We start from the raw sequence: 27,148 nt of genomic DNA, 5'->3' as shown, positions 1-27,148 counted from the left end.
CATCATCACTGACAATGACTGATAATTCGACAGTCAGAACTTCAAAGAGTTCTGTATAAAATTTCATATTACACACAAGCTCATATCAGTTGACCATCCGCAATCCAACGGTGAGATGGAGGTAACCAATCGAAGAATCCTGCATGGTCTCAAAATCAGGTTGAATGAAGCTAAAGGCCTCTGGTTAAAAGAACTGTATCCGATCCTATAGGCATATCGAACAACTCCTCACATACCAATGGAAGAATCATCATTCAATGTAGCCTATGGAACAAAAATAATGATCCCACTTGAGATCAGATTACCATCAACAAGGATGGAATAATAGAATGAGCTGAGCAATTCAGAATGTCGGAGAGCCGATCTAAACTTACTTTTGAAAGTTTGACAGCAAGCTCAAGTTTGAATGGCAGCATATCGGTAAAGAGTAGCCCAATATTATAATGCAAAAGTTAAACCGAAGGTCTTCCGTCCAAAAGATCTGGTCCTAAGAAAAGTAGAAGTTTCAAAATATCTGGATAAAAAAAATTATCTTTAAATTAGAAAGGACCCTACAGCATAACTGAGATACTTCGATCGGATGCATATTAGCTAAAAACTCTTGATGGAACAACTATTCCTTGAATCTGGAATGTTGACAATTTGAAGATATATTATTAATAAAGTTGTTCATATGTACAATATTCAAAATGAAACATTGAATTTCAGAATCATGAAAGCTTCAGCCAACTATAAAATGACAATAGATCGATAAATAAATGATCAATTCTTATCGACTGTATCTCAATTTTTCACTATAAAAATCGATATACCGACTACATTTTGATTTTCACTGTAAAAATTAACTTTAGTCGAACAGCTACTTATGTCGACTTAATTTTAACTAAATGAAATATTATGTCGATTCGATCCTAATCGAATCGAAAACATACCGACTTGACTATAGTTAGTCGAAAGATATTCGGCTTATCACCGTTTATCAAATATTTAGACATACCAATTTGACTACAATCAGTCGAAGGATATTTGGCTTATCACCGTCTATCCAAATATCTAAAAGGTAAAGTATGTCGATTGACATTCGACTAATAGATAAATTCTATAATAATTATTACTGAACATTCGATTCATCGATTGGTATTCGGTTGTCCAACTATGATTCTACGACATTGGAAGTACACAAAAAGAAGAGAGAATTTGTACTTTGAATTTTTTTTCATTCATTGAAGAAAAAGTTACAAAAATTAGACCAAAATCTGATTACAAAATTTATCTAACTATAAAAAAAAATAAAAATGCTACACCGATCACCAGTAATTTTTTTCGTCATCTTGCTCCGGCACAGCTTCCATAGCTGGAGCAGATCCTGGTGCCATCGGTGCATCATCTTCGACTGGTGCGGTGCCCTTTTCAGCAACTTCTTCTTCTAAAGCAGGAGGAACGATGCTGCTCAAGTCCAAATCTGGATACAATTTACTGATCACTTCTCGACCGTCCTCGTATCCGATGTAGTAGGAAGCAAATCTACCTTCAAAATTTTTTTTTTTTAAATTCTTTCAAATTCTTGAAGTTCTCGATGGCCAGACTCAGGGCATCCCTCGCCGACTCAGCTTCAGCTCTTGCAGAGGCTGACTCAGCATCAACCAGTGCCAGCCTTTCCAAGGTGGCCCGATGCCTTCCGCATTTTGCTTCCAGCTCTTCAATACATCCATCCTTTCTCTTCAGAGTCGATGGATAGAGTGCTTCTTACTCCTAATCCAAAATTTGAGAGATGTGATGTTTTGATGACCCGACTCAAGCTCGACTTTGGAAGACTGAAGGTCGGTAGTCAGATGAAAGATTTTTTTCTTAAAGCTTTGCCTCCCGTTCAGTTGTTGCCTGAAGTTGTTCGATGACAACATTCTCGAAATTGGCAGCCATCACCTTGTCCATTTAAGACCAGTGAAAGTTGATGATCTTTCGATACCCGCTCTCCAAAGCATACATATCGTGTGCCCACTGAAAACAAAAGACAAGTCAAGTCAGATAAAAAAAAGGAGAGAAATATCAAAAAATTATCCCAAGTATCGTCGGGTAGAAAGAAGAGAACATTTTGGCCACCGTCTGACTCTTCTTGTTCTCCCTATCAGTCAGAAGAAGAGCAACTTCAATGAGTCACTTGGCCAATGCCAGATTAGCCAAGGTTGACTCACCTTCGGAGATCCGGATGTCGAAGAGTATGGGGAGGCTCACAGACGATCCATCATCGATCGAAGTTGCTGGCACCTTCCCTCGATCTCCAATTGACAATCGTGCACTTGAGACCATCGAAAAATCAGTACTTGACTATGCCCGAGACCATTTCTCTGGAGAAATAGCTGGCGCAATCGCAGACTGCTGAGGTTCAACCGCGACCAAACCGGCCTGAACCCCTACTGATGGAGCCATCGATGGTTCTGCCGTAGCTCCTTCATCTCTCACCATCCCAGCTTCAGCAGATAGCGCCTCAGTCGGAAGAAGCATTGTCAGCACTGGCTCGAAAACTATCTCTGATGGAATGTCTGATTTTTTTATCGATACCGTCGGAGTAGCGACCCAACTCTTCTTCAACGGTCGGAAAGATCCAGCTTTAGTTGCTGCTTTCTTCTTGACAGTATGTGAGCAGATGTCGATGGCTAACACTTGTGCTCTTGTCCACATAGCTGCAATCAAAATAAAAAGATTAGTACAAGACTCAGAAACAAATAAAAAGAAAAGCAAAATTACCGACTATATTATACCTAAGAAAGTTATCGAACTAAGTTCGGCATCGTAGAGAGCTTGTTCTATCATCAGCTCTCGCTACGGTGGAACTTTCATATCCTTTAGTCGGAAGAAGTCTTTTCAATTAGCAGTCTCCATCTGACTATTCTCATTAGGACCAGTTCTCGGATCGCCCTAACATGAAGGAAAGCCCCAAGGAGCAGAAGAAGAAGTAAAAAAAAATTGGTTCTTCCATCCATAAATAGACGATGGAAGACCGAAGATGAAAGAAAGATCTTTTCTCGAGTTGAAGAACCACCAATCTTTAACCTTAGAATGAGGATGAAGAACTAAGAAAGATCGAAAGAGAGAAAGACAAGTTTTAGTCAGGATAAGCTGACATAACAAAACAAAGCTAATGATCAGTCGGATGGAATTCGGAGCCAGCTGAGCAGGACAGAGACTATAGTAATCAAGAAGATTTCGAATGAACTCCGAAATTAAGAATCGAAGATTGACCTGAAGGTCCTCGACATAAAATACGATCTGATTTGAAGGAAGAGAGTTCATCCAACCATCTGGATCAGGAGCAAAAAGCTGATACTATTTCGGGATACGATACTGTTCATAGAGCTGTTCAATATTGGACTCGAATAAAGAAAAAACATTCATTTTTGGACTCGAAGGAGAGTCATCGGTCAGATTCTCCAACCATCTCGAGAAGATGAAACCTTCTTACTGATCATCAAAAATGAAAAATTAGAAAAGAGAAAAAAAATCTTAAGAGAAAAACCCCAAAAGAAGGAAGAAAAACTCGATCTGAAGCCAAAGATGGTGTGAAAGATAGAACCCAGAAAGCTCCTAGTATTGGGGCAGCAAAACCTTCTATTGCAGAGAGGCAACAAATGCAAAAGTAAAGCCTAGATGAAAGCGACTTTATATATATAGGATCTCTCAACTATCCGGATGAAATCACTTAAATCAGGATCTCTTCAGTTGTCCACACGTGGCGACATCGAGACCGACTATTGATCGGATGGTTCAATGCACCTACTTTCAAATCATGCCACCTCTCCATTATCCGCATGAACAGCTCAGAGCCAATGATATTTGGATATGTGGCCAAGATCTAATCAAATCGTCCAGATTTTTTGAGCGTCAAATTATCTTTCCGAAACGACAGTCCAATGATGATCTCACAGTTACCGAAATAATAAAATAATTGAAGGTTTCTCATATTTCAAAAAATTATTAATGCCAGTAGTCGAATCGAAGCTCGAAGCAGCACGTGATATGATAACTTCCTCCGTCCAACGTGACAGATCATGTGACGATATGCACGTCGAGCCACCTTGGACTTGGAAGTGAAGAGCAACTGTTGAGATAATTCAACCGACCCTCGATTCTGACTATAGATCGGCTTCATAAACACAGTATGCCGACTCACAATCAGTTGACCAACCGACAGTCGGCTATTCTCAGCCATCAACAGATAATCATGACAACTCAGTTAATATTCGATCGATGACCATCGGCATATCAGAGTTACCGACTGATGCTTATTCGGATCTTCATGACTACCGACATATATGTTAGATGTGTGCCCTAGATGCCAGATCGGCTGACACATTTCTGTACAAATCTAAGGGCAAAATTATAATTTTGAGTATAAATGAATAAAAGGGTTATTCTTCTATCACATTATGTACATTGTGTCTGTGATATATTCTTTGAGTTAGTGGGCATGTTAATTCATATTTTCAAGAGTTGAAAATTTAGGACATGAATTTACATAACTAACTCATAAACTGCTCCTAACCATAGGATCATCATGAGGATGATGATCGATTCGGAAGGTTGGTGTACGATCGCTTCCTTAGGGTAGATGAGTCTTGAGTCTACGGTGTGGAGACACCGGAGTGAGAGTACAGGTATTCGTTGAGAATGATAGTACTGAGCGTGACCACCTCGAGCAGTCATAAGGAAGTCTACCTTCTCGTCGATGACTAGCTCGATGCTGCAGTTATGTGTCTAGTTCTTGGACCTGAGGTGCATCGACGGTTCATCTTGAGTGTGTTATAGTTTGACTACACCATAACTCGATCTCCTAGCCATTCGAAATCCTGAGGTGTATGTTGGCTGTAGCATATCCATTGTAGAAACCAGATCGCACCAAGATGGGATCTATCAACCTCGGTAGATGTGAAGAGTAGTCCTATGATGATCGAAAGATTGAGTCCTTAAGCCCATGGCCATGGCAGAGTGAAATAATGAAAAAGAGTTTTTCATTGGGGTTTCACATCGGACTCGGATCGATCGATTGATTCATATGACTGATGTTGGGTTTGACGAGTTCACCTTAACTTTAATTCAGTCGGGACTCATGATAGAGGAACTCAATCACACAGGTAGCTACACCAAGAGGTTCATCTTCAATTCTGATGGGTTGCCACCATATACTGCTAGGTGTCACTGGTGGATTTTGAAAGCAATTAAAATAATTTTGATGATCGATCATTCTAATTGTCTGAATCAGAAGAGTTCTGGTCCATTGAAAGAAGTTTCGATGATGTCGATGATGAGATCACGACATGTCTCATTACCATACAGAATTGAACCTAACTGGGTCATACAAACAAAGGTTAGGGTCTGGATGTCATCAATTGGCTAGTCCAATTGATTTGGATAAGATCCAATTAGGTTCAAGAAAATCATGCTAGCACTCGATTGAGCCTAACTTTCTCCTCGTGTAATCTTTTCTGTCTCTACTGAGCCAAATGTGATCTGGCTCATCCAGAGAACCTTAGGAAGGTTTCTCTCAGTCTAAATGAAGCTTGTCTAACTCAGAAAAGGCTTGTTTTAATTCATGAGATGAATTTAAGACAACACCTACTAATTTCTAGCACCTGCCAATTTCATTTTAGGACATCTGTCAAAAGTTGACATATGGGTCTTAAACTGAAGAGGACTTATTAGAGGATTTTTGTGGAGTGTCCACATGCCTAAACCTAATCAAATTGGATGCCATAATCAGATTATGGCATGAGCCCAATTGGATTTAAGTGAGCGCCCCAAATGGATAAGAACTAAAGAGTCCAGATAAACTTGGACTCTTTGGCGCCACTCTATTTATGCTTATCCAATGTTGGCGCCACCTTTTGGAGATAAGGTGGGGTTCTTATCTGATATGATCAGATGACATCACTCCACCAATTAAATTTTTTTTAAAATTTATTAAAATTTTCTAATTGGTCGAATGATGTGGCACTGCGCAGCATACAGAAATTATATAAACCCTGCTGCACCTAGGATTTCAAGGTAGAACTTATTTTATCCAAAAAACCTATTAGCTGATGCCCCCTCCTCTCTTCTCTATGTCCTCCCTGCTCTCCTTTCTCCCCTCTTCACGTCCAAGAAGTTGGACGTTCATCTGACACAGGTGCAAGGCATGGTGACGCCTGGAACAGAAGGCTGTAGGACATCTTCGACAGGCTACTGCTCCAACTTCAGAAGGAGTTCTGAAGTACTTCCAAATCAGATATTGATCTGATTTTTGGAGCGTAGAATCATGAGGAGAAGATGTTCCAGATTCTACCTAAGTAGATACTGGTAGAGGCCAGGTGCTTGCGTGGCTACATCAGAACCTCAGGCAGTTCTGCGATCATCTACAGGGTAATTAAATTACCCTTGAAGTATGTCTATGTTTCTCATACTTTTAGATTTAATTTTAAAATTAAAATATCAAATAATAAAATTAGATCTAATAGACATCAGATCTGAAATAGCGTAGGATAAAATTTAAAATTTATTCTGCCCCAGATTTGATGAAATCTGGAAGATCCTACACAGAAAAAGCGGTTTTCCTCCTTCAAGTGGTATCAGAGCCAGGTTGTTGGCTCTATTTCAGATCTATTTTAGATCTAATTTTAATTTTAATCTATCTAATATTAAATAATTTTAGATGTCACATCAGATGTGATAGGATCTGAAATTAAAATATTTAAAATTAAATCTAAGAAGATCTAACATGCATGAGATGCATAACTAGGATTAATTGAATCTATGAATAGTCTTAAGTTTTATATTTTAATGAGATTAAAATATAAATTAAATATAATTTATTCTCTATTTTTTTATGTTATAATTTTTATAATCAGATCAAAAAATAAAAAATAAAATTTTAATTATTTCATAAAATTGATCTGTTGTATGCCTAGACTAGTTGTAGAATTGTTCTAGTAACTTGTCTAGAATAGTTTTTATTTTGAATAGTTCAATTTAAATTCTATTTTTTAGATATTACATGTGATGTATCAGATCTGAAAGCATGTTAATTAGATTAATTTTTGATACATGAGATATATGCAAAGCATGTATTAGTTAGATCTTAAATTGTATATGTGATATGTTAATTTAGATCAACTAGTTTTGTAGTTGAATTTATATTTCTGATTAAGGTGTTCCTCATGGCCGTCCAGTCATAAGAACAAAGTAGGGTTTTAAGATCTTCTCTTTCCATTCAATGAGGTGTTCATATGACATGTAGGGGTGCCACGCGTTCATCCTTAATCAGAAATCAAAACTTACTTTTTTGCAAAATCCTAGATCCTGAAATCCTAGGATTTATTTTACATGCTTTGTTCATGAACCCAAATTTAATTAATGTATTGTGCTTATGAAATTAAGTTAGGTCTAAAATTAAGAATTTCAGATCTAAGACATTTTCATAAGATTGGGTTCGGACTTGGGTAGCCCAATTAAGTCTAGCGGTTGATCAAACCGAATCAAGAGTTGGTTAGGTGGGATCATGAAAGCTAATAATTGACCAGCCTAATAGGATTAAGTCTGGGTCAAGGTTGAATCACATTTAGATGTGACTCGATCAAGTTAAGACCTAATTTGGCTCAGTGATTAGAGCCTGGATTGTAGACTAACTCAATTAATTCTGTTTCGATAATTTGGTGTCTCAGGTAAGTTGGACAGATGCGATCGACTGGTTTTTAATTGGGAGCTACTCAACTCAAATGCATTCTTGTTGAGTTAATGGCATATCCCTCTCACCGGTCTCACTTACCTGGCCATATGTGTCGACCCAGTTCTGATTTGAGGTGGCTAACAATTCGAGTTGACCCATGCCACTAGGTTAGTCATAATTGTTATGACTATGTCAAGTCAAGTTTAAAGGGACCTAAATCAAATCTTCCTAAGAAAATATTAAGTCTAGGTCTTCCACCATTGTGGATGTGCGGGCCCTTCCCAGGGTTGATTATTCTCGGCTGATTACAGTGGCTCAGTTGCACCGGAAAGATGCAACCATGTCCATTAGGCATTGGATGCTACAGATTAGAGGATGGGTTAGGCTCAATATTTCGGATACGGTGAGGGACCCAATCAGGAATCTAGTTCGTGCAAATGGTGGGTTTGACTTAACTAAGGATTGGAGCAATATCTCAGATACGGTGAGCTTCATGAATTAGAGATCAAGTTTTGGGTGCACCATGATTAGAGAATCATTGGACAAGAGTTGTCCACTCATCGGTTGACTCATCACCAATAACTGTTAGGTGAGGTGATGAGCCAGTCAGTGAGACTGCACCACCCACTAGAAATCACTAATCACGGAGATTTTCACATCTCTACCAAGGGAGTGTAGGGATCTGAAAAAATAGTGAGAGCCTAATTTATTTAAAAATAAAAATTCTAAACAAATTGGTTGAGTCTGATTACAAAATCTAACTTGAAACTTTTGACTCTCTACAGGAAACATGTCTGCTTCAAACCCCCTGACCAAAATTCTAGACACTCATAAACTGACTGGACCAAATTTTAAGGACTAGTTGAGGAACTACAGAATTATTCTGGATTTTAAAAAATTGACTCATGTTTTGGACCAGGACCCACCTGCCATGCCAGCACGTCCGACTGCTGAACAGAGAGCGTCTCTAAAAAAATGGACGGATGATGATAACAAAGTCAGGTACTACATGTTGGGTGCAATGTCTGATGATTGCAGCGCCAACATGAAAATATTTTGACTACCCGCCAAATGTTGGCTTACCTACAAGAGTTGTTTGGTGAACAGAGTCGCACGGCCAAGTATCAAGTCTGTCAAAGACTTTTTAAGGCCAAGATGCGTGATGGGCAGTCAGTCCAAGATCATTGTTTGACAATGATCAAGGATCTTGAGGAGCTTGAGAAGCTCGATATCATCATAGACAAGGATTTTCAGATTGATGTGATCCTTCAGTCCTTGTCCGATGCATATGGTCAGTTCATCATGAATTTTTATATGCATAAGATACAATATACCTTGGCCGAGTTAATGAATATGCTGGTTACGGCTGAACTTTCAATGAAAGGTTCAAAAGGCTCAGTTCTTACTGTGGAGTGGACTTCTTCCAAGAGAAAGTCTTTTGGAAAGAAAAACAAGTCAGTGAAGAAGCAGAAGGTGGATGGCAAGAACAAGAAGACAGGATCGAAGAAGAAAGCTTCTGAAAAAGGAAAGTGTTTCCACTGTCAATCAGAAGGTCATTGGAAGCAAAACTGTCCTCAGTACCTGGCCACCCTGAAGAACAAGAAGGATGGTCCTTCTGGAGGTATGCTCATTATCAAATCTAATCTTACAGTTTCTTCTGCATCCAGTTGGGTGCTTGACTCTGGTTCTAGTGCTCATTTGTGTACTTTTATGCAGGATCTTGAGGAGAGCAGGAGGCTGAGGGATGGGAAGATGATCCTACATGTCGGAAATGGAGCAAGAGTTGCTACTGTGACCGTAGGAACCTACCCTCTGCGATTACCGTTAGGATTAGATTTAGTTTTAAGAGACTGTTATTATGTGCCTGCAGTAAGCAGGAATTTGATTTCTGTTTCATGTTTAGCACAAGAAGGCTATGTAATTAGTTTTCATAAGGACCATTGTAACATATTTTATGAAAATAATAAAGTTACAAATGGTTTTGTTATTAATGGTCTCTATCAGTTACATGTTGATGTATCTGTTTTTAATATTGAGCAAAATGTGAATGCCATAGGAATTAAAAGGCCTAGAGATAGTCTAAATGATAAATATCTGTGGCACCTAAGGCTAGGTCATATAGCAGAAGACAAGGTTAACAAATTGGAAAAATTCGGGCTACTGAGTCCATTGACTTTCGAGTCATATCCAGTTTGTGAATCATGCCTTCAAGGCAAAATGACCAAGCTCCCTTTTGTGAGACATGGGGAAAGGGCTACAGACCTACTTGCCCTAGTACATACGGATGTGTGCGGTCCATTTGATATGCCGGCTAGAGGCAACTTTGTTTACTTTATTACCTTTACCGATGATATGTCTAGGTATGGGTATGTATTTCTAATGAAACACAAGTCTGAAGCCTTTGAAAGGTTCAAAGAATTCAGACATGAGGTAGAAAAATAAATAGGAAAGCCCATTAAGGTTCTTCGATCAGATCGAGGAGGTGAATACCTTAGTCGAAAATTTCTAGACTATCTTAAGGACAATGGTATAGTCTCTCAATGGACTCCACCTGAAATGTCTCAACTCAACGGAATTTCAGAACGGAGAAACCGGACCCTATTAGATATGGTCCATTCCATGATGAGCTTCACAGACCTCCCAGAATTTTTTTGCGGACATTATCTCATGACAGCAATTTATGTATTGAATAGGGTTCCCTCTAAAATCGTTCCTACCACACCGTATGAGATATGGCATGGTAAGAAGCCAAGTCTGAATCATCTCAAAATTTGGGGTTGTTCGGCTCATGTCAAGAGACAGCAGATGGATAAGTTAGAGTTCAGATCTTTTAGAACTCAGTTCATAGGATATCCTAAAGATTCATTAGGATATTATTTTTATATTTCAGAAGATCACAATGTGATTGTGAGTCGAAATGCTATTTTTCTTGAAAAATAGTTTATTCAAGATGGTGGCATCGGAAGAATAATTAAGCTCAAGGAGAATGTCTCCCAAGAGCAACGAGCTAAAGAACCTGAGGAACCTAATCAATCAGATCCAGTCCTAACACAACCTCTTCTACCTCGTAGATCGATTAGGATTTTTCATCCTCCTGAAAGATACTTAGGTACCATACAAGAGGATGTAGAGAAAATATTTCTCACAGGAAATAGAGTTCATGGTGATGATCCCAAGACCTATGACGAGGCGATATCAGATATCGACTCCGAAAAATGGTTAGAGATAATGAGATCAAAAATTGACTCGATGCACTCAAACCAAGTCTGGACCTTGGTAGATCCGCCTGAAGGTATTGTACCTATTGGGTGTAAATGAATCTTCAAGAGAAAGATAAGTGCAGATGGGAATGTAGAGATATTCAAAGCTAGGCTCGTAGCGAAAGGTTATAGTCAGTGCGAAGGCATTAACTATCAGGATACCTTCTCGCCCTAGCCATGCTAAAATCCATCCGCACATTGCTTGCTGTTGCAGCCTATTTCGATTATGAAATATGGCAGATGGACGTGAAAACAGCATTCTTAAATGGACATCTTGAGGAAGATATCTATATGGAACAGCCGCTTGGATTCACATCCAGTAATGATGATCATAAGGTCTGCAAGCTGCAAAGGTCCATTTATGGACTTAAGCAAGCATCTCAGAGTTGGAATACTCGTTTCAATGATGTGATCAAAACGTTTGGTTTCATCAAGAATGAGGAGGAACCATGTGTGTTCAAAAAGATCAGTGGAAGCGTAGTTATCTTCCTCATATTATACATGGATGACATCCTCCTAATTGAGAATAACATTCTCATGTTGACCTCAGTCAAAGTATGGTTGTCTAAGGAGTTCTCTATGAAAGATCTAGGAGAGGCATCCTTTATACTGGGTATTAAGGTCTATAGAGATAGACCAAATAGGATGCTAGGACTTTCACAGAAGATGTATATAGAGGAGGTGCTAAAGAGGTTTAGTATGAAAAACTCCAAAAGAGGTTTATTGCCTTTTAGACATGGCATTCATCTCTCCAAGAAGATGTGCCCTAGCACACCTGAGGAGATTGAATGCATGAGCAAGATCGCTTATGCTTCGGCAATAAGGAGCCTCATGTATGCCATGCTATGTACACGACCTGATATAGCCCATGCTGTGAGTATCACAAGCAAATATCAATCGAATCCAGACGAAGAGCACTGCACTTCTGTGAAATGTATCCTTAAGTACTTGAGAAGGACTAAGGATATATTTCTAGTCTTTGAAAATGGAGAACTCCAGATTCAAAAATTTACAGACTCCGACTTTATGTCTGATATAGATGATCGAAAGTCAACATCTGGGAGTCTGTTCATTTGCAATGGTGGTGCAGTCAGCTGGAAGAGTTTCAAGCAGATGGTGATTGCAGATTCCACCATGAAAGCAGAGTATATTGCTGCATCGGAAGCTGCAAAGGAGGCATTCTAGTACAAGAATTTTGCCGCAGAGCTTGGAGTGATATCATCGGATGCCATCCCTCTGTACTGTGACAATAATGGCGCCATAGCCCTAGCTAAGGAGCCAAGATCTCACCAGAAGTCCAAGCACATCGAGCGGCGATTCCATCTGATCCGTGATTACCTCAAAAAAGGTTATGTTGAGGTCAAGAGAATCAACTCCACAGATAATGTGGCAGACCCACTGACTAAGCCATTGGGCCAACAGAAGATCGAAGCCCACCTTGAGAAGATGGGACTTAGATATGTAGCCAATTGGTATTAGGTCAAGTGGGAGTTTGTTAGATGTGTGCCCTAGATGCCAGATCGGCTGACACATTCCTGTACAAATCTAAGGGCAAAATTATAATTTTGACTATAAATGAATAAAAGGGTTATTCTTCTATCACATTATGTACATTGTGTCTGTGATACATCCTTTGAGTTAGTAGAAATGTTAATTCATATTTTCAAGAGTTGAAAATTTAAGGCATGAATTTACATAACTAACTCATAAACTGCTCCTAACCATAAGATCATCACGAAGATGGTAATCGATCTGGAAGGTTTGTGTACGATCGCTTCTTTAAGGTAGATGAGTCTTGAGTCTATGGTGTGGAGACACCAGAGCGAGAGTACAGATATTCGTTGAGAATGAAAGTACTGAGCATGACCACCTCGAGCAATCATAAAGAAGTCCATCTTCTCGTCGATGACTAGCTCGATGCTGCAGTTGTGTGTCTAGTTCTTTGACCTGAGGTGCATCGACGGTTCATCTTGAGTGTGTTATAGTTTGACTACACCATAACTCGGTCTCCTAGCCATTCAGAACCCTGAGGTGTATGTTGGCTGTAGCATATCCATTGTAGGAACTAGATCGCACCAAGATGGGATCTATCAACCTCGGTAGATGTAAGGAGTAGTCCTATGATGATCGAAAGATCGAGTCCTTAAGCCCATGATCATGGCAGAGTGAAATAATGGAAAAGAGTTTTTCATTTGGGTTTCACATCGGACTCGGATCGATCGATTGATTCATATGACTGATGTTGGATTTGACGAGTTCACCTTAACCCTAATTCAGTCAGGACTCATGATAGAGGAACTCAATCACACAGGTAGCTACACCAAGAGGTTCGTCTTCAATTCTGATGGGTTGCCACCATATACTGCTAGGTATCACTGGTGGATTTTGGGAGCAATTAGAATGATTTTGATGATCGATCATTCTAAATGTCTGAATCAGAAGAGTTCTGGTCCATCGAAAGGAGTTTTGATGATGTCGATGATGAGATCATGATATGTCTCATTACCATACAGAATTGAACCTAACTGGGTCACACAAATAAGGATTAGGGTCTGGATGTCATCAATTGGCTAGTCCAATTATTTGGATAAGATCCAATTAGGTTCAAAAAAATCATGCTAGCACTTGATTGAGCCTAACTTTCTCCTCGTGTAATCTTTTCTGTCTCTACTGAGCCAAATGTGATCTGACTCATCCAGAGAATCTTAGGAAGGTTTCTCTCAGTCTAATTAAAGCTTGTCCAGCTCAGAAAAGGCTTGTCTTAATTCATGAGATGAATTTAAGACAACACCTGCTAATTTCTAGCATCTGTTAATTTCATTTTAGGACATCTGTCAAAAGTTGACATATGGATCTTAAACTGAAGATGACTTATTGGAAGATTTTTGTGGAGTGTCCATATGCCTGAACCTAATCAAATTGGATGCCATAATCAGATTATGGCGTGAGCCCAATTGGATTTAAGTGGGCGCCTCAAATGGATAAGAACCAAAGAGTCCAGATAAACTTGGACTCTTTGGCGCCACTCTATTTATGCTTATCCAATGTTGGTGCCATCTTTTGGAGATAAGGTGGGGTTCTTATCTGATATGATCAGATGACATCACTCCATCAATCAAAATTTTTTCAAAATTTATTAAAATTTTTTGATTGATCGAATGATGTGGCACTGCGCAGCATACAGAAATTATATAAACCCTGCTGCACCTAGGGTTTCGAGGTAGAACTTGTTTTATCCAAAAAACCTATTATCTGCCAGCCCCTCCTCTCTTCTCCATGTCCTCCCTGCTCTCCTTTCTCTCCTCTTCATGTCCAAGAAGTTGGACGTTCATCTGGCATAGGTGCAACGCGTGGTGACGCCTAGAACAGAAGGCTGCAGGACATCTTCGACAGGCTGCTGCTCCAACTTCAGAAGGAGTTCTGAAGTACTTCCAAATCACATATTGATCTGATTTTTGGAGCGTAGAATCACGAGGAGAAGACGTTCCAGATCCTACCTGAGTGGATACTGGTAGAGGCCAGGCGCTTGCATGGCTACATCAGAACCTCAGGCAGTGCTGCGATCATCTACAGGGTAATTAAATTACCCTTGAGGTATATCTATGTTTCTCATATTTTTATATTTAATTTTGAAATTAAAATATCAGATAATAAAATTAGATCTAATAGACATCAAATCAGAAATAGCGCAGGATAAAATTTAAAATTTATTTCATCCCAGATTTGATGAAATCTGGAAGATCCTACACAGGAAAAGCAGTTTTCCTCCTTCAAGACATATAGTCGGCTTATCTTCCCACGATCATATGATGCTTGAATGTGTAGAACCTACATATCTAACTGTTATAAACAGTTATCAACTACGTGTCACGATCATTAGTGAGCATAAACAATCCATTAACTCCATAATTATGGTCCGATAATTTAGTGCCATAAGATGCGGGACTATGTACTCGATGGTTACATCTGAATCATCTATAAAAGGGAGATAAATGAATAGTATTAGTAAGATAATTCTGGACTGAGACTCTGTCATTTCGAATATTCTTCATCTGCTGTTCATCACTTCCTACTGACTTAAGTATCGAAGGATCTCTGTCAGATATAATTTCGATCAGTATGAATTTTATTTTGCAGATGCTCCTCACTGATGATAGGAGCAATAGAGAATTGACCGCAATAACTTTTACAAGGAAATAATAATAATAATAATAATAATAGCTCGTGACATTGCTCATCCTCTTTTTTTTGGAACTTAAATGTGATCTCACACTTTCCTTAAATTCCATCCAAAAAATATTATTCAATAAATATTTTCTCTCTTTTATAATTACACGCAACAAATTCCAGATCAAATGGAATCGATAAGCCCGCCACTTTTGATTATTCTCCTTCCTTTGTGAAAGTAGTCTGCGCCCACAACATTCTCAATACAATCAATGCCTACCAAATGCACAGACTGGCATCTTTTTCATGTCCATGGGTATCAGATTCTCGGCTAAAAGGACTAAAAACAGTAGAAAGCAATCGAAAATACAAACATGCAAACCTAAAGCCACAAACCTTTCACTCACACAATATTACACGCATTGGGATTCTCCTCGCTAAAGATGGTTGTTAGGCGATTGGCGTCGGTGGCAATGCTGTAGATTCCCTCACGAACAGGGGTGGGATAGTAACGATACTCGCCGCCAAAGTACTCCGGCCTCCTCCGCTCCCCTTCATCCCATCTCGGCAACGGTGACGGCATGTAGCGGTAACTCGACGCCATATAAACCGGACCCGATTCGTGTCGGCTCGGGCAGGGCGGATTAGCTCGGGGGTGCGGGTCCGGGTAGGGGTGCGGTTCCGGTTCATCGGCGAACCGGACATGGACCTGGTCCGGTTCTTTGTTTTGGGCGATCTCGGCGTGGAGAGTGGGGGAGACGTCGGCCGCCGGTTGGATCGGGCAGTGCTTTGTCAAGGTCGCGGTTTGTTCCGGTTCAGGAGAGATTATGACAACGGAGTCGTTGCCGAAAGTTACGTTCTTTGTCGCTGGTGTCCCACGGGGGTAATAATATTTCGGCCTTCTCCTTCCCTTGCCTTGAAACAAAAATTTAAAAAAAAAGGATAACAATACCATCATGAATGAGATGTGATGTTTATGCTTGTAGTTCCATTGCAAGTTGCATGATGCACATGTCCATCATGATCATTTCCTTGTTGAATTCGAAAATATGCAAATTTTGAGAAAGATGGAAGCTTTATAAAGCTAAATCCATGAACTTTGTGGCTGTTTAGAACTACGCTGGTGGTGAGAATGCTGAGCAATTTGAGATTGTTAGCATCATTTTCCACAAATTAAGGTACTTTCATGGGATCATTGGTTCTTTTTCTTTTAGTGTCATTGGTTCTGTCTACGTACAACATAAAGATAGTTTTGTTGTCACTTTTCTAAAATTTATCTGTTTAGTCTTCACCATAACTTTTCCATTGGATTTGTGAGTGCTAAATCCTCTTGATTAACACTATCATGAACAGAAATTGCACACACAGTGTTGTGATATATTGATGTATGCATGAAAGTTAGAAGCACTAATTGCTCCTACTATTTCAGTTCGCAGTGTGAGACAGGCACAAAATACTGATGCCATATTTTAAGCTTATGTAGTAAAAATTACCTTGCATCATGTCCACAAAAATCACTTTAGAAACCTTAAAGCACCACATTAGATGCTTCTGTGTATCCTACATGGTATAACTAATGGCTCACTCAATGAAGTTCCTTTTTTCCTTTCTAGTGTACCGAAATCCAAGCAGAACTTGTTTGGTGAGACTATAAAAATGAGATTTTTCATTCATAGAAGATCAGAATACTAGAAGAGCTACAAAGAATTGTCCTTGCAAAACTAGAAAAACAAAATTCAGAAAATAGCAAAAAATGCATGATGCATACACCCATATACCATATTTTACCTAATTCACTTCAAAAGAAGAAGACTATCTAAACTATTCCATGAGCTATGGAAATGGAGATCGGTTGCTTACCGAAACACTATTTATATCCTGTCAAGCATGTTGACATTATTAAACATTAGAAGAATTTGATCAAGTCAACCAGAAATATCAACAGAGAGAGAGAGAGAGAGTATTACCGCTGCACTTCCTGAGTGTCCTGGACATCATCTTGCAAAAAGGATAGCAACCCATCTCTCTCTCTCTCTCTCTCTCCCCCCACCAAGGACTCACATCCGTCTACTCCTTTCAGGTCAAGTGTTTTAGCTTGGAGGGCTTTTTAAAGGAGAACAGCTAGCCTTGCAAAACGGAATCTCTTAAAAAATGATGCGCCTACCACCACGGACCTACGCTTCAATGGGGGAAAAAATCAAATGAAAAGGGAAAGCGTGGTTCTCAAAGCCTACGGATAGAGTTAAGCCGAACAAATTGAGCTTTGAATATATTCCTGTGGGGTCTTAGTAAAGCTTCTTAGATTCTCTGTCGCTTTTTAAGAACTCTACCATGATATCTCTAATTTGGTGTAATCGGCAATAATGAAGTCAGGTTGCAGCTGGTGGTTCTTACCTGACTTGATTTAACTATGATTTACTGGTATCCATATTTCTTCTCTGAGATACTCAGCCATCAAAGGCTTTTCAAGTCGCGTTGCATTGTGTGGCTGTGATCCATTGTATTTTTTTCAAATTTATTCATCTTATAAAAGTTGGAAGGAAGAATAGAAGCACTGCTGATTGTTGAGAAAAGAAAGGTTGGAAATAAATAAAGTTTTGCCATTTGAGCTAACCGTCGTCCTCCTACCACTGACGACTAGCCCATCAACCACTTCATTCCTCCCATACACATGCATCATTTGTATTGGATCTAATGCTGTGTGGACTACTCCACGATATGTACGTACAAAAAAAAAAAAAAAAAAAAACCTTTTGGTTAGCTATTAAATTTTTTTTTATTTTTTAATTTTTAAAAAATAAAAATTAAAAAATAATATTTGATAACACTATAAAAAATAAAAAATTAAAATTAAAATAATCAAAATAATTACTTTATACGTAAAATAAAAATTTTTTATTTTTTAAAATTTATTTTTTTATTTAAATAATTATTTTATATATAAAATAAAAATTTTTACTTTTTAAAACTTATTTTTCTATTTTTTTTACTTCTCCACGTTTAAAACATCAAATCAAAAAGTAAAGCATCCGAATCCATCTTACTCGTTGAGTTCTTCATCTCTTTCTCTCTTCCTTCTCGAATTTTTTTTCTCATCGAGCTCTTCACCTGTCATCCCAAACATTACTTTTTGCTTCACAGCAGTTATCAAACATATTTTTTATTTTTTTATTTTTACTTAATAATAAAAATAAAAATATATTTTTTTAAAAATTAAAAATCAAAAATCAAAAAATATAACCAAATGCATCTTTAAACGTGACTTCCGTCTATTTTTTAATTATTATTTATATAAATTTCAAATATTTTGTAAGATATACTTCAAAATGGGCTGTGTGCTATCATGTCTGTCTTAAAGAGAGTAAAAATGCGAATCAAGAAGATTATGTCTGTTCAAGGTGGGGAGTATATAAAAATGACGTATGTGCGAAAGATGTAGGCTTAGGTACAGGCTACGGTGCCCGAGTTTCGTAGGGTACCTACGTGGAATTCGTATATCCTATAGGGAGTTAAACTTAAGATTCTTGTCCGTTTCATCGTAAAGTGTGGAGGGTCATATTAGTTCTTGTAGGGGTTTTATGTAAGATTGTAAGATGTACGAAGATGTCGGCATCCGGTGTACCCGCCAAGTTCAAAACTTTAGCGAGGAATCATTTCATATACCCCCTATAAACTATCAATATTTCATTGAGCTCCCTCAAGTCTTGAGATGCCCTACCCGGTTCGACTTCCGTACCCCTCCACCTCGCCCCATCTCTTCGCGACCTTCCCTCTTTGCGGCCCCGAATCCATCGACGGAGTCTTAGCTTCGCCTCCTAGAGGAAGGAAGAGAGGAGAAGGGGAGGCTCGCTTCTAATTTTCTCGGATTCAAAGCGTTGGTCGAAGCCGGCGGCACAATCTTTTCATGGCCTTAATTCGCTTTTCTTTTTATCGCTTTTTCAGAATTTTCTTTTTTGTTGGATTTTTGTTAGATTCGGTGATGTCTTTTTGAGAGAATCTAGATTTTGGCAATCTCGTGCGCAAAGATGATTCTTCCCAGTGTTTTGCTACGGTGCTTTTTTACAATATTTTAAAAATGGTTGGGAGGAATCTCAACCGTCCAATATATTACGATATTTAAGGTATTTTGCTTTATGAAAAACATGGCATGTTCGCTAAGATATATTAAGCCCCTTCTTTTGTAATGATGGTGTTTAATAAATACATTTGAGATTAGTCTTGACTGGTTTTGACATGGTTAAAGGAAATCAAGCGATCCAAAAATATTTAACAGGCATCTCCGCATGAAATATTATGAGGCTCATGTGGCACCTTCCATTTTGTAGTTCTTCTTTAGATAATGTCGTGTCAGGGGGCTTCTGTTGCTTTTTTTTACTCTCTCTCAATACATGGCATAGCGACAATAACATATCATGTAAATGTATGCATTATCATATCAAGTAAGATTCTTCTATATATAGTTCTTCTATACAGTTTAGTATATACCCTTTAGTTTGTGCATGGTAGCTATTGGTTTGAAGCAATTAATGAAGTAAAATTCTTTTATTCAGTTTTATATGACGAGTTGAGTTGAATGAATTGTAGCATGTGTTTTTTAACTGGGGTTGTAATGAAGGATGGTATTCTTGCTTGTGGGATGTAGTTATTCTGAGGTCAAGAGGCTTCCAGTTAAGTCTGGGATTGACCTTGCATTAAGGAGAATAGGAAAACATTGTTCGATTGAGAGGATCAATCAGTGTCTCACCACCAACCCTTATTTTTATTTATTTATTTATTTATTTTTGATGGTTGGATTACACTTATATTATGAGGCAGGCTGTCATTCAGCATTCATCAGTTTTTATCATGCTCAAACCAGAAAGAACTATGCATCTGGGAGGGACTAACATGATCATTTTTGATGTGGCGTACAAAGCTAAAATAGGGAGCTCTAGGGATCAGAATTTTTGTTATGCATGATCTGATCCTGGAGATTTTGCAATGAGAAGAAATGAGTAATCAGATATATTTTTTTGATTATAGAATATTTTCAAATTTGATGTTGTTTTTAAGGCAAGAAATGGACCAGATAGCCTTGACGGTCTCTGCTTTTCAGATAGGTTTCTTGATCTCTGTTCACTAATTACAAAAGATTAGGATGTTGTTGCTAGAGATTATTAGACAAATGTCAATGGTAGCAATATATGTGCAACAATATAAGCCTTACTGACGAAGAGAATATTGAGGTGGGAGGGCTCTTCTCTTTTTTGGTAGGTGCTGGATTGTGAAAGAGAGAACACATAACTTTTTAAGGGACAGGAGAGGATTGCTCTAAGGACTTTATTATAAACTAATGTTTTGACTGAGGTGGATCCTTTTCTTGAGAAAAGATCCAAAATCAGAAAGCTCCATGAAAAGTCCAAGCATTTCCATGGCTTTCTTGACTTGCTATGGTTCTTACATGTCACATCATCAAATAAGAGAAAATGAGGCCAGAACCGATTCTTACTATACCATGATTTGGACAAATAACTTTTCCATTTATCTTTTATTGGATCACTTTGAGGTATATTACCTTCAACACAACCATCAAACCCTTTATAACAATCTTGGCATGGCTCTATCAATGCTTATTCATGAATCTTTTCTATTAAATACTACCTTTTATATTACTGTGGCCTTCTCTATCAATGCTTATTACAGATTCAAACAACTCTCCTCACCACATGTCTTAATATTTTCACGCGTGTTTATGGCATCTATATTGGTTTTTCTTTACTTTGTCCTCATCTGAGGCAACTCCTATGTTGTGATAAATTGCCTTTGAGATTTTTCTTCTAAAGGTGGGAGAGTAGTTCGTACTTGTAAGACTGCAAGTTATGCGGTTTCAGGATGGAATCCAGGGTATGAATCTTTCACTTGCTATTGGTGATGGGTTTTGAAGTGTAGAAATAAAATATTTTACCAAAAATTTGTATTGGACATGGATCAAATTTTGTGGTTTGTCTTCACAGATGTTTGTGACTGGTTAGATTATGCTATGTATATCTTCTTGGAGGATTAGCTGGAAGCAGCTGTATTTGATGATTCTATCCTTTTCATCTAGATTTTACTTTCAACTATCTTTTATTATTATTAGCTGATCAACTATTTTGGGATTTCTTCTTTCTGATTTTGTTGTACCTGTATTTATTTTCCTGGTACTAGCTATATATGCATATATTTCTTCAAAAGAAAAAGAATTCAGGTCAAATTTAAATTTCTTAAATTTTGATAATTGTTGAGCTATATCAGAAAGTTCTTAATGTTTAATTAGATTAATTAGAATTCAACAAGGAGGTTGTGTTACTTGATGATTGGAGCAACCTGTCTGCTAGGACTTGTTCATGATGTTAGTTGTCTTGCAGAATTTGTGAAATATATGCATCAACAGTTTTTCTTTATCAAGAATTTGCTTGAGCATTTGGATTTTCTTGGAAGTGTTATTTCTGTATTCAACTTGATTCATGGATGATAAATCCAAGATTTTTAATGAAACTGGTTTCATATGAACAAAAGCAGCGTTCTAGAAGCTGTGTATTGTGAAAGTTCAATACTTTTCTTTTCCTTTTAACTTACAGTTTTGTAACATAAGATTCTGCAAAGTTGGTTTAATTAATTGGATAGTGACTTTTTCCTCATTAGATGGTTCATTTGGATGCCTAATGAGATGTTTACTTCCTATGCCCTTTGTGGACATGCCGAATTCCATATTATTAGCCTCTCTCTCTCTCTCTCTCTGTCTGAGGAAAGGTGCTGAGGCCCCAAAACTAAGCCCTGCAATGACAAAAGCCAGTAGCATCAGGATGAGCTAAACCCATGGTATCAGACAGGAAAGGAGTCCATGCAGTTACTCCATCATGCCACAAACTAAAGTCTGCAAAGCAGTCAGCAACATTATGTTAGTTTGAGACTTCGGTACACTCCCTTTTAAGTTGGCTTAAAAGAATCACTCACTATATGTACAAGAATGTCACTCACAGAAAAAGGTTTCATTTCATTTACCATATTCTTTAGCTTTTGCTATGACATCCTACATAAATGATTTCCATTTCTTCCATTTTTTTTAATGGCTCCTAAGACGTCCCCTGCACAAAAGAAATTTGATCTTAATTAATTTTCTTGTTACAAAAATCTGTAGATATGAAATAGCCCCTCTACTTCTCTTGGGGTTGGGTAGATCATTACTGGCTTATGATTGAAAAATGAGTATGTGGAGCAAAACCACTTCAAATGAGAAAAGCCCACTACAGCAGTTACTCTAACTAGACCACATATGCTTGACAATAAAACTTTTTTTGAAATAGTCCCAAGAAGTTGTTGGATATTAGAGAGGCCAAACAGTGTCCTTTTGAACTATGCCAAACAACTGCCTAGTCCCTACTTAAGCAATGAAAGACACCTTGATTTTCTGTAAAGGATTCCTTGTGGAAGACTTGACAAAAAGTTCAATGAAGGGATTTTCAAGCCTAACTTGTGCAAAAACACCCTGTAGAAGGCTTACTCATCTCAACAACTTGAGGGCTTCTTTCAAGGCCAGCTTGAGCAGCAACTCCTAAATCTGTTCCATATATGCATATACAAAAGATAATGGTCATAGCAGCTACAGTAACATCTGCTGGCCAATCAAGGTCTTTTCTAACTAATGCAAAAAATTTATCCTCTGTGCTTCTATTCCTTGGCCATGGACCATATGAAACACTAATATTTAACTGCTTATAAGTGGAAACATATGCGGTCACCTCCATCTAAACCTTAATGGATATAGTTATCTTTAAGCACAGCATTCATTCACATGTAGTTATATAGAAGTCCACATTATAATATTTAAAATAGAATTTGGGTCTTCATTCTACTATTAGGGATCCTCACAAAATTATGAGCTAGTAGATAATAGATGATTTTGGTCAGTAATAGTGCTTCATCGGAAAGGTACAGGATCGAAAATTATCAAGTCTAATGTACTTCTGCTGAAGTTAAGCTCTATTACTTATGCAGTCAATTGAAGAACATGCCAAGTAACATTGATAATCTCAATGTTTCAAGAAGTCATTAAATTCTTAGAAATGTGAAAGAAAATTTCCCTCGTAAGGGGAAGGGTGGATGATCCTCTTGTTTAGTCTACATATCAAGCCGTAAACTTCTCATTGCTAATTTTGTATCTTCTGATGACTCTTCATGTTTTGTTCTGGTTAATTAAAAGATCACCAAAAAATATTGTTAGTGATGGTATGTCCTTTCTGGTATTCTACCTTTGTCTGTGCTTTTTACCTACCACATTCAAGTCTAAATATAACTGCAATGTTTTATTTTCTGGTTTTGCTGCTATCTTATCTTTTGCCTTTTTAGTAATGAGATTCAAGATGACAATTTTGCGAACATCTGTCACAGCATCTTATTCAACGAAGCATTTACTGTTGTCCTCTCATTTATCAATTTAGGTTTTGATATCAAGCCTTTGAACTCCATTTAATATGCACAGCATCTAGCTTTCTGTCATTAAGATGCGTGTTCCAAATGAATTTTATGTAGAATTAGTAGAAAAAACTGGGATGCCACACTAGTTCTCTTAGGTAACTGCCTTCAGTAGCTTAAAGCTAAAGGGATTAAATATTAGCATTAATACTTTCATAAACTCTTTCTGTTGTCAATAACTTTGTTAGGCCTAGTGCACAAAGTGTTAACTAGTTTTCTATTGATATAGTGTTAAACATCTGCGTTGTTCAATTTCTTTAAAGGAATCTGTGTTGCCATACAGGAAATTGAGGTGACTGCTAGCCAAAGCTGCTGCATTAGTTTCTGTTCTTTCAGAAGTGCCTTGTTATTCATCTTAATTTACTTTTAATTCTGGGAAGTCTGCCAGTAAAAGTTTATAGGCCTGAATGTATGTTTACAATGTAAAACATGAATATGTTGTATAACCTTGTCCACCTTGTGTAGGACTCCTACAGAGTCATTTCTTTATATTTTGGATGCAACCCTTTTTAGTCAGTGGCTTCATTTTATATCAAAGCATCTGGGCCTTTCACCTTGACAAGGTATTGGAGCTTGAATCATGGCTGGAAGTTTTCGCTGCAGATTCATCACTCTGCAACTCAACAGTATTCCAGATTTGTTAAATCTTCACCAAAAGAGGTCCCTCTGCGACCTTGATTGGAGGTTTCAAATTCAGTTCATTTAATTGGATTCTGCATCTGTACCTAATATGCTGTCCATGATCATCATCATTAAAGACCTCTTTGTTTTTTTACATCCAGCTGATGCTCTGTTGCACCGAAACGATAATTATTTTTGTTGTTAATTAATATCTTGCATCCAGTTTTGACCATAATCTCGTTCAGTTTGGTGCAGGTTTCCGAGGTTCTTTTTCATAGCAATTGCTACAGGCCTTCAAGCCTCAAGGAGGTCTCTTTTGTGCACTTTGTTCATGTGATTCTTTTGCTTCTTTTTACCTTTTTGCACACCAATATTCCATTCCTTTGTCTTCAAAAAGCTAAAGTGAGGAATAGGTAGCAAAATTCTGCATGTTGTTTCACCAAGTCAAATGCCTAGAACTATAATCGGTGAGTGCCCTGACCCATATTTGAATGATTCGTCCTCTATGGGATTCTCACTATTGCATGATCAAAGCTCCTTGGTCTAATCTTCCATCTAAATTTTTGATGAGCTCAAGCTATAGATTATCAATAATTATGAGTTTTTCTAATAATTCATAGGACTGTTAAGGTCTACTACTGTAAATCCTTCTCAAAGTACAATATTCTGTTAGTCTAATGCCACCAAGACATAACAGTTGGGATATGACACTAGAATGACACTGGAAGGTATTCTTGCTTATTCTGAGCTTCTACTGCAAGATGAATTAAATTTTGGAAATAAAGAAGCTTATGTGTCTTGCTAACTCTCAAATTATTATTCTGCCTGCCTTCGTCTGGAATACAAGAAGACTTTTGTTTTCATTTCTTTATGGTTTTTCATCCTGATATAGGTCGCAGTTACTAAATGATAGATATTATGGACAAGGACAGGTTGAGCAACTACTTTGATAGTTCAGGTTGAAAGAAACAGAATTGCAGTATATCTAGAAGATTTTTTCTTAATGGAAATGTGTTTGATTTAACCAAAGATGGTATTTGATCATCCTATTTTTGTTTTTCAGTGGTTTAACATTAGGAGTTTTTTTGGGTAAGATGGGAGGATCAGAATATGACAAATTTTGTCCTGTTAGCTCTGGTTCTGAGAAGCAATAATTACATTTCTTGATTAATATCCAAGATCATCTACATCATAACACAAGGTATGGATGAAGGTTTATATTTTAAATTCTCAACCAATTAGTGAGATGGTTGTTTTTGGTGCTTTTATCAAAATTCTAATGATAGTAGAAGTGTCTATATGCTTGGATTCTAAGTTTCATTGCCTTCCTTCCTACTGCTTTGCAGGAGCATAGACCTATAACAATTATACAATCACTTATGGGAAAGAGTAGCCAAAGGCGGCACAAGGCTGATGAGGTCCTCCTTGTAGTCATCTCTCTATCATTTTTGCCTTGACTGAATAGAAGTTAGTTATGATAAAATTATTTAGATTTGTGAATATTTTCATTTTGATGGTGCAGGTGCTTGATATAGACAAGGCTAACAATATGGTAAATTGGAGGTGATGATTTGGTGGAAAAGACAATTGAGACAACTGCACTTCCATTTGGAGTATAAGAGGTGGATGATGCCCTATATCATTTTGATCTCTTCTTTTGTCGTCGATATCTGATTCGAAAGATTGAATGCCCATGGGACTACAGGTGTCATTTAATCTCTATCTGCATCTATTACATATTCAGGTGCTTAGGGGTGACTCAGACTTTAAGGTGAAGATTGTCTGAGGAGGTGGTAAATACATGCTGAGTGCAACTTATGTTATTAAGGTTTTATCAGTAGATGTAGCCCAAATAACTAACCCAAAAATCTATTCATTGGTTCAGCTACTTTGCATCCTGGTGTTGGAAAGTTTTTACTAAATTTACAAGTTATATTTCTATGTGGCATACTTGATGCTGAATGTGGTCCAGTAAGTCACTGTTTTAGTATTTTAAAATTCCACAACCCATCAACGCTCTAAGATATGTAATCTGTTAGTATAGGTAACACTTCACCTTAGAAAAATCTAAATGGTGCCAATGGAAGATCCAATTTGGCATTGAAACTTTAACATTAAAATTAAGATCTAAAGAAACAAAGCTAAGAGGAGGACCAAGAATTCAAAGATCACGAGTAAACGCTTGTAGAAAATTTTGTACATGCATATTCTTGTTTTCCAAGCCTGTGGAAGATAAGGGGAGACTCAAGATGCTTTTTGAGTGGAAGAGGCTACTGGGTGTTTGCTTGCCTTTCTATATCAATAATCAAATGCCTGTTTCGGTTCCAATTTCCCTTTCCTTCAACCCCACCCTTTATGTCTTTTCTTGATCCTCCCAAACCTAATAGCAGCAGGTTGGTGGGGCGTCTCTATCGTATCCTTCTCCTTTGTTCTATTCTCTTCAAGGATCCAAATCATTCAAGCATGTCTTCGAAACCCTAGTGCAGGCCATTGATGCATGTTTAATTAGTACATGACCATTGTTCTCTTATTCGCCCCATTTCTTATGGAAATACCCTTCTTGTTGAATGATTAAGGTTCTGAGGCTAGAGTTGCAGTGGGGTTGAATTGATCCATAAGCATTTCTCCACCTAAATCATCACTAAGGGGAGTCATTTATTAAAGAACTGGACCAGCAAACTATATATTGCATAAAAGAAAATCCAAAAGCCCTATAGACTTTTTTTTTTTTTTTGGGTACAATAATAACCCAAGAAGTCAGAAAATAAAATCTATGGCAAGATGTCTAGCCCTGTCACTAAATCCAGTCTCTAATATGCTCGACAACATAAGATGCAACCCAATCTACTATGCTATTCGTCTTTCAGAAGATATGTCAAACAGACACCGCAGCGAAATCACGAAAGAAAAT

General features: G+C 37.8%; 1 protein-coding gene and 1 long non-coding RNA gene across 16 annotated transcripts; one reads left to right on the top strand and one right to left on the bottom strand.

Moving 5' to 3' along the window:
- Positions 1 to 15,501: 15,501 nt before the first annotated feature.
- On the bottom strand, positions 15,502 to 17,243 carry LOC105032964 (uncharacterized). The gene is made up of 2 exons (XM_010907572.4): positions 17,091 to 17,243; positions 15,502 to 16,038 (listed from the first exon to the last, which is right to left on the bottom strand). The coding sequence occupies exons 1-2, from the start codon at positions 17,143 to 17,145 to the stop codon at positions 15,527 to 15,529; spliced, it is 567 nt and encodes a 188-aa protein (XP_010905874.1). The 5' UTR covers positions 17,146 to 17,243; the 3' UTR covers positions 15,502 to 15,526.
- A 1,554-nt stretch (positions 17,244 to 18,797) lies between these two features.
- On the top strand, positions 18,798 to 26,125 carry LOC105032963 (uncharacterized). 15 transcript variants are annotated; one of them, XR_012136404.1, is made up of 5 exons: positions 18,807 to 24,704; positions 24,858 to 24,965; positions 25,130 to 25,438; positions 25,584 to 25,655; positions 25,760 to 26,125. It is a non-coding gene; the product is annotated as an uncharacterized lncRNA (long non-coding RNA). The 15 variants fall into 15 exon arrangements; XR_012136410.1 differs by lacking the exon at positions 24,858 to 24,965 and having other exon boundaries at positions 18,809 to 24,704; positions 25,130 to 25,195; positions 25,301 to 25,438; XR_012136403.1 differs by having other exon boundaries at positions 18,809 to 24,965; positions 25,130 to 25,195; positions 25,301 to 25,438.
- The last annotated feature ends 1,023 nt before the right edge of the window (positions 26,126 to 27,148 follow it).

Source organism: Elaeis guineensis, chromosome 13 (assembly GCF_000442705.2).
Source record: "Elaeis guineensis isolate ETL-2024a chromosome 13, EG11, whole genome shotgun sequence".
NCBI lineage: Eukaryota > Viridiplantae > Streptophyta > Magnoliopsida > Arecales > Arecaceae > Elaeis > Elaeis guineensis.
This window is presented reverse-complemented; position numbering and strand designations above follow the sequence as displayed.

Bases quoted from the DNA above. Each gene is read 5' to 3' on its own strand.
- LOC105032964 (XM_010907572.4), bottom strand. From the start codon at position 17,145: ATGGGTTGCTATCCTTTTTGCAAGATGATGTCCAGGACACTCAGGAAG. The intron at 16,039-17,090 runs GTAATACTCTCT...TTTTGTTTCAAG, and splicing joins GACACTCAGGAAGTGCAGCG to GCAAGGGAAGGAGAAGGCCG.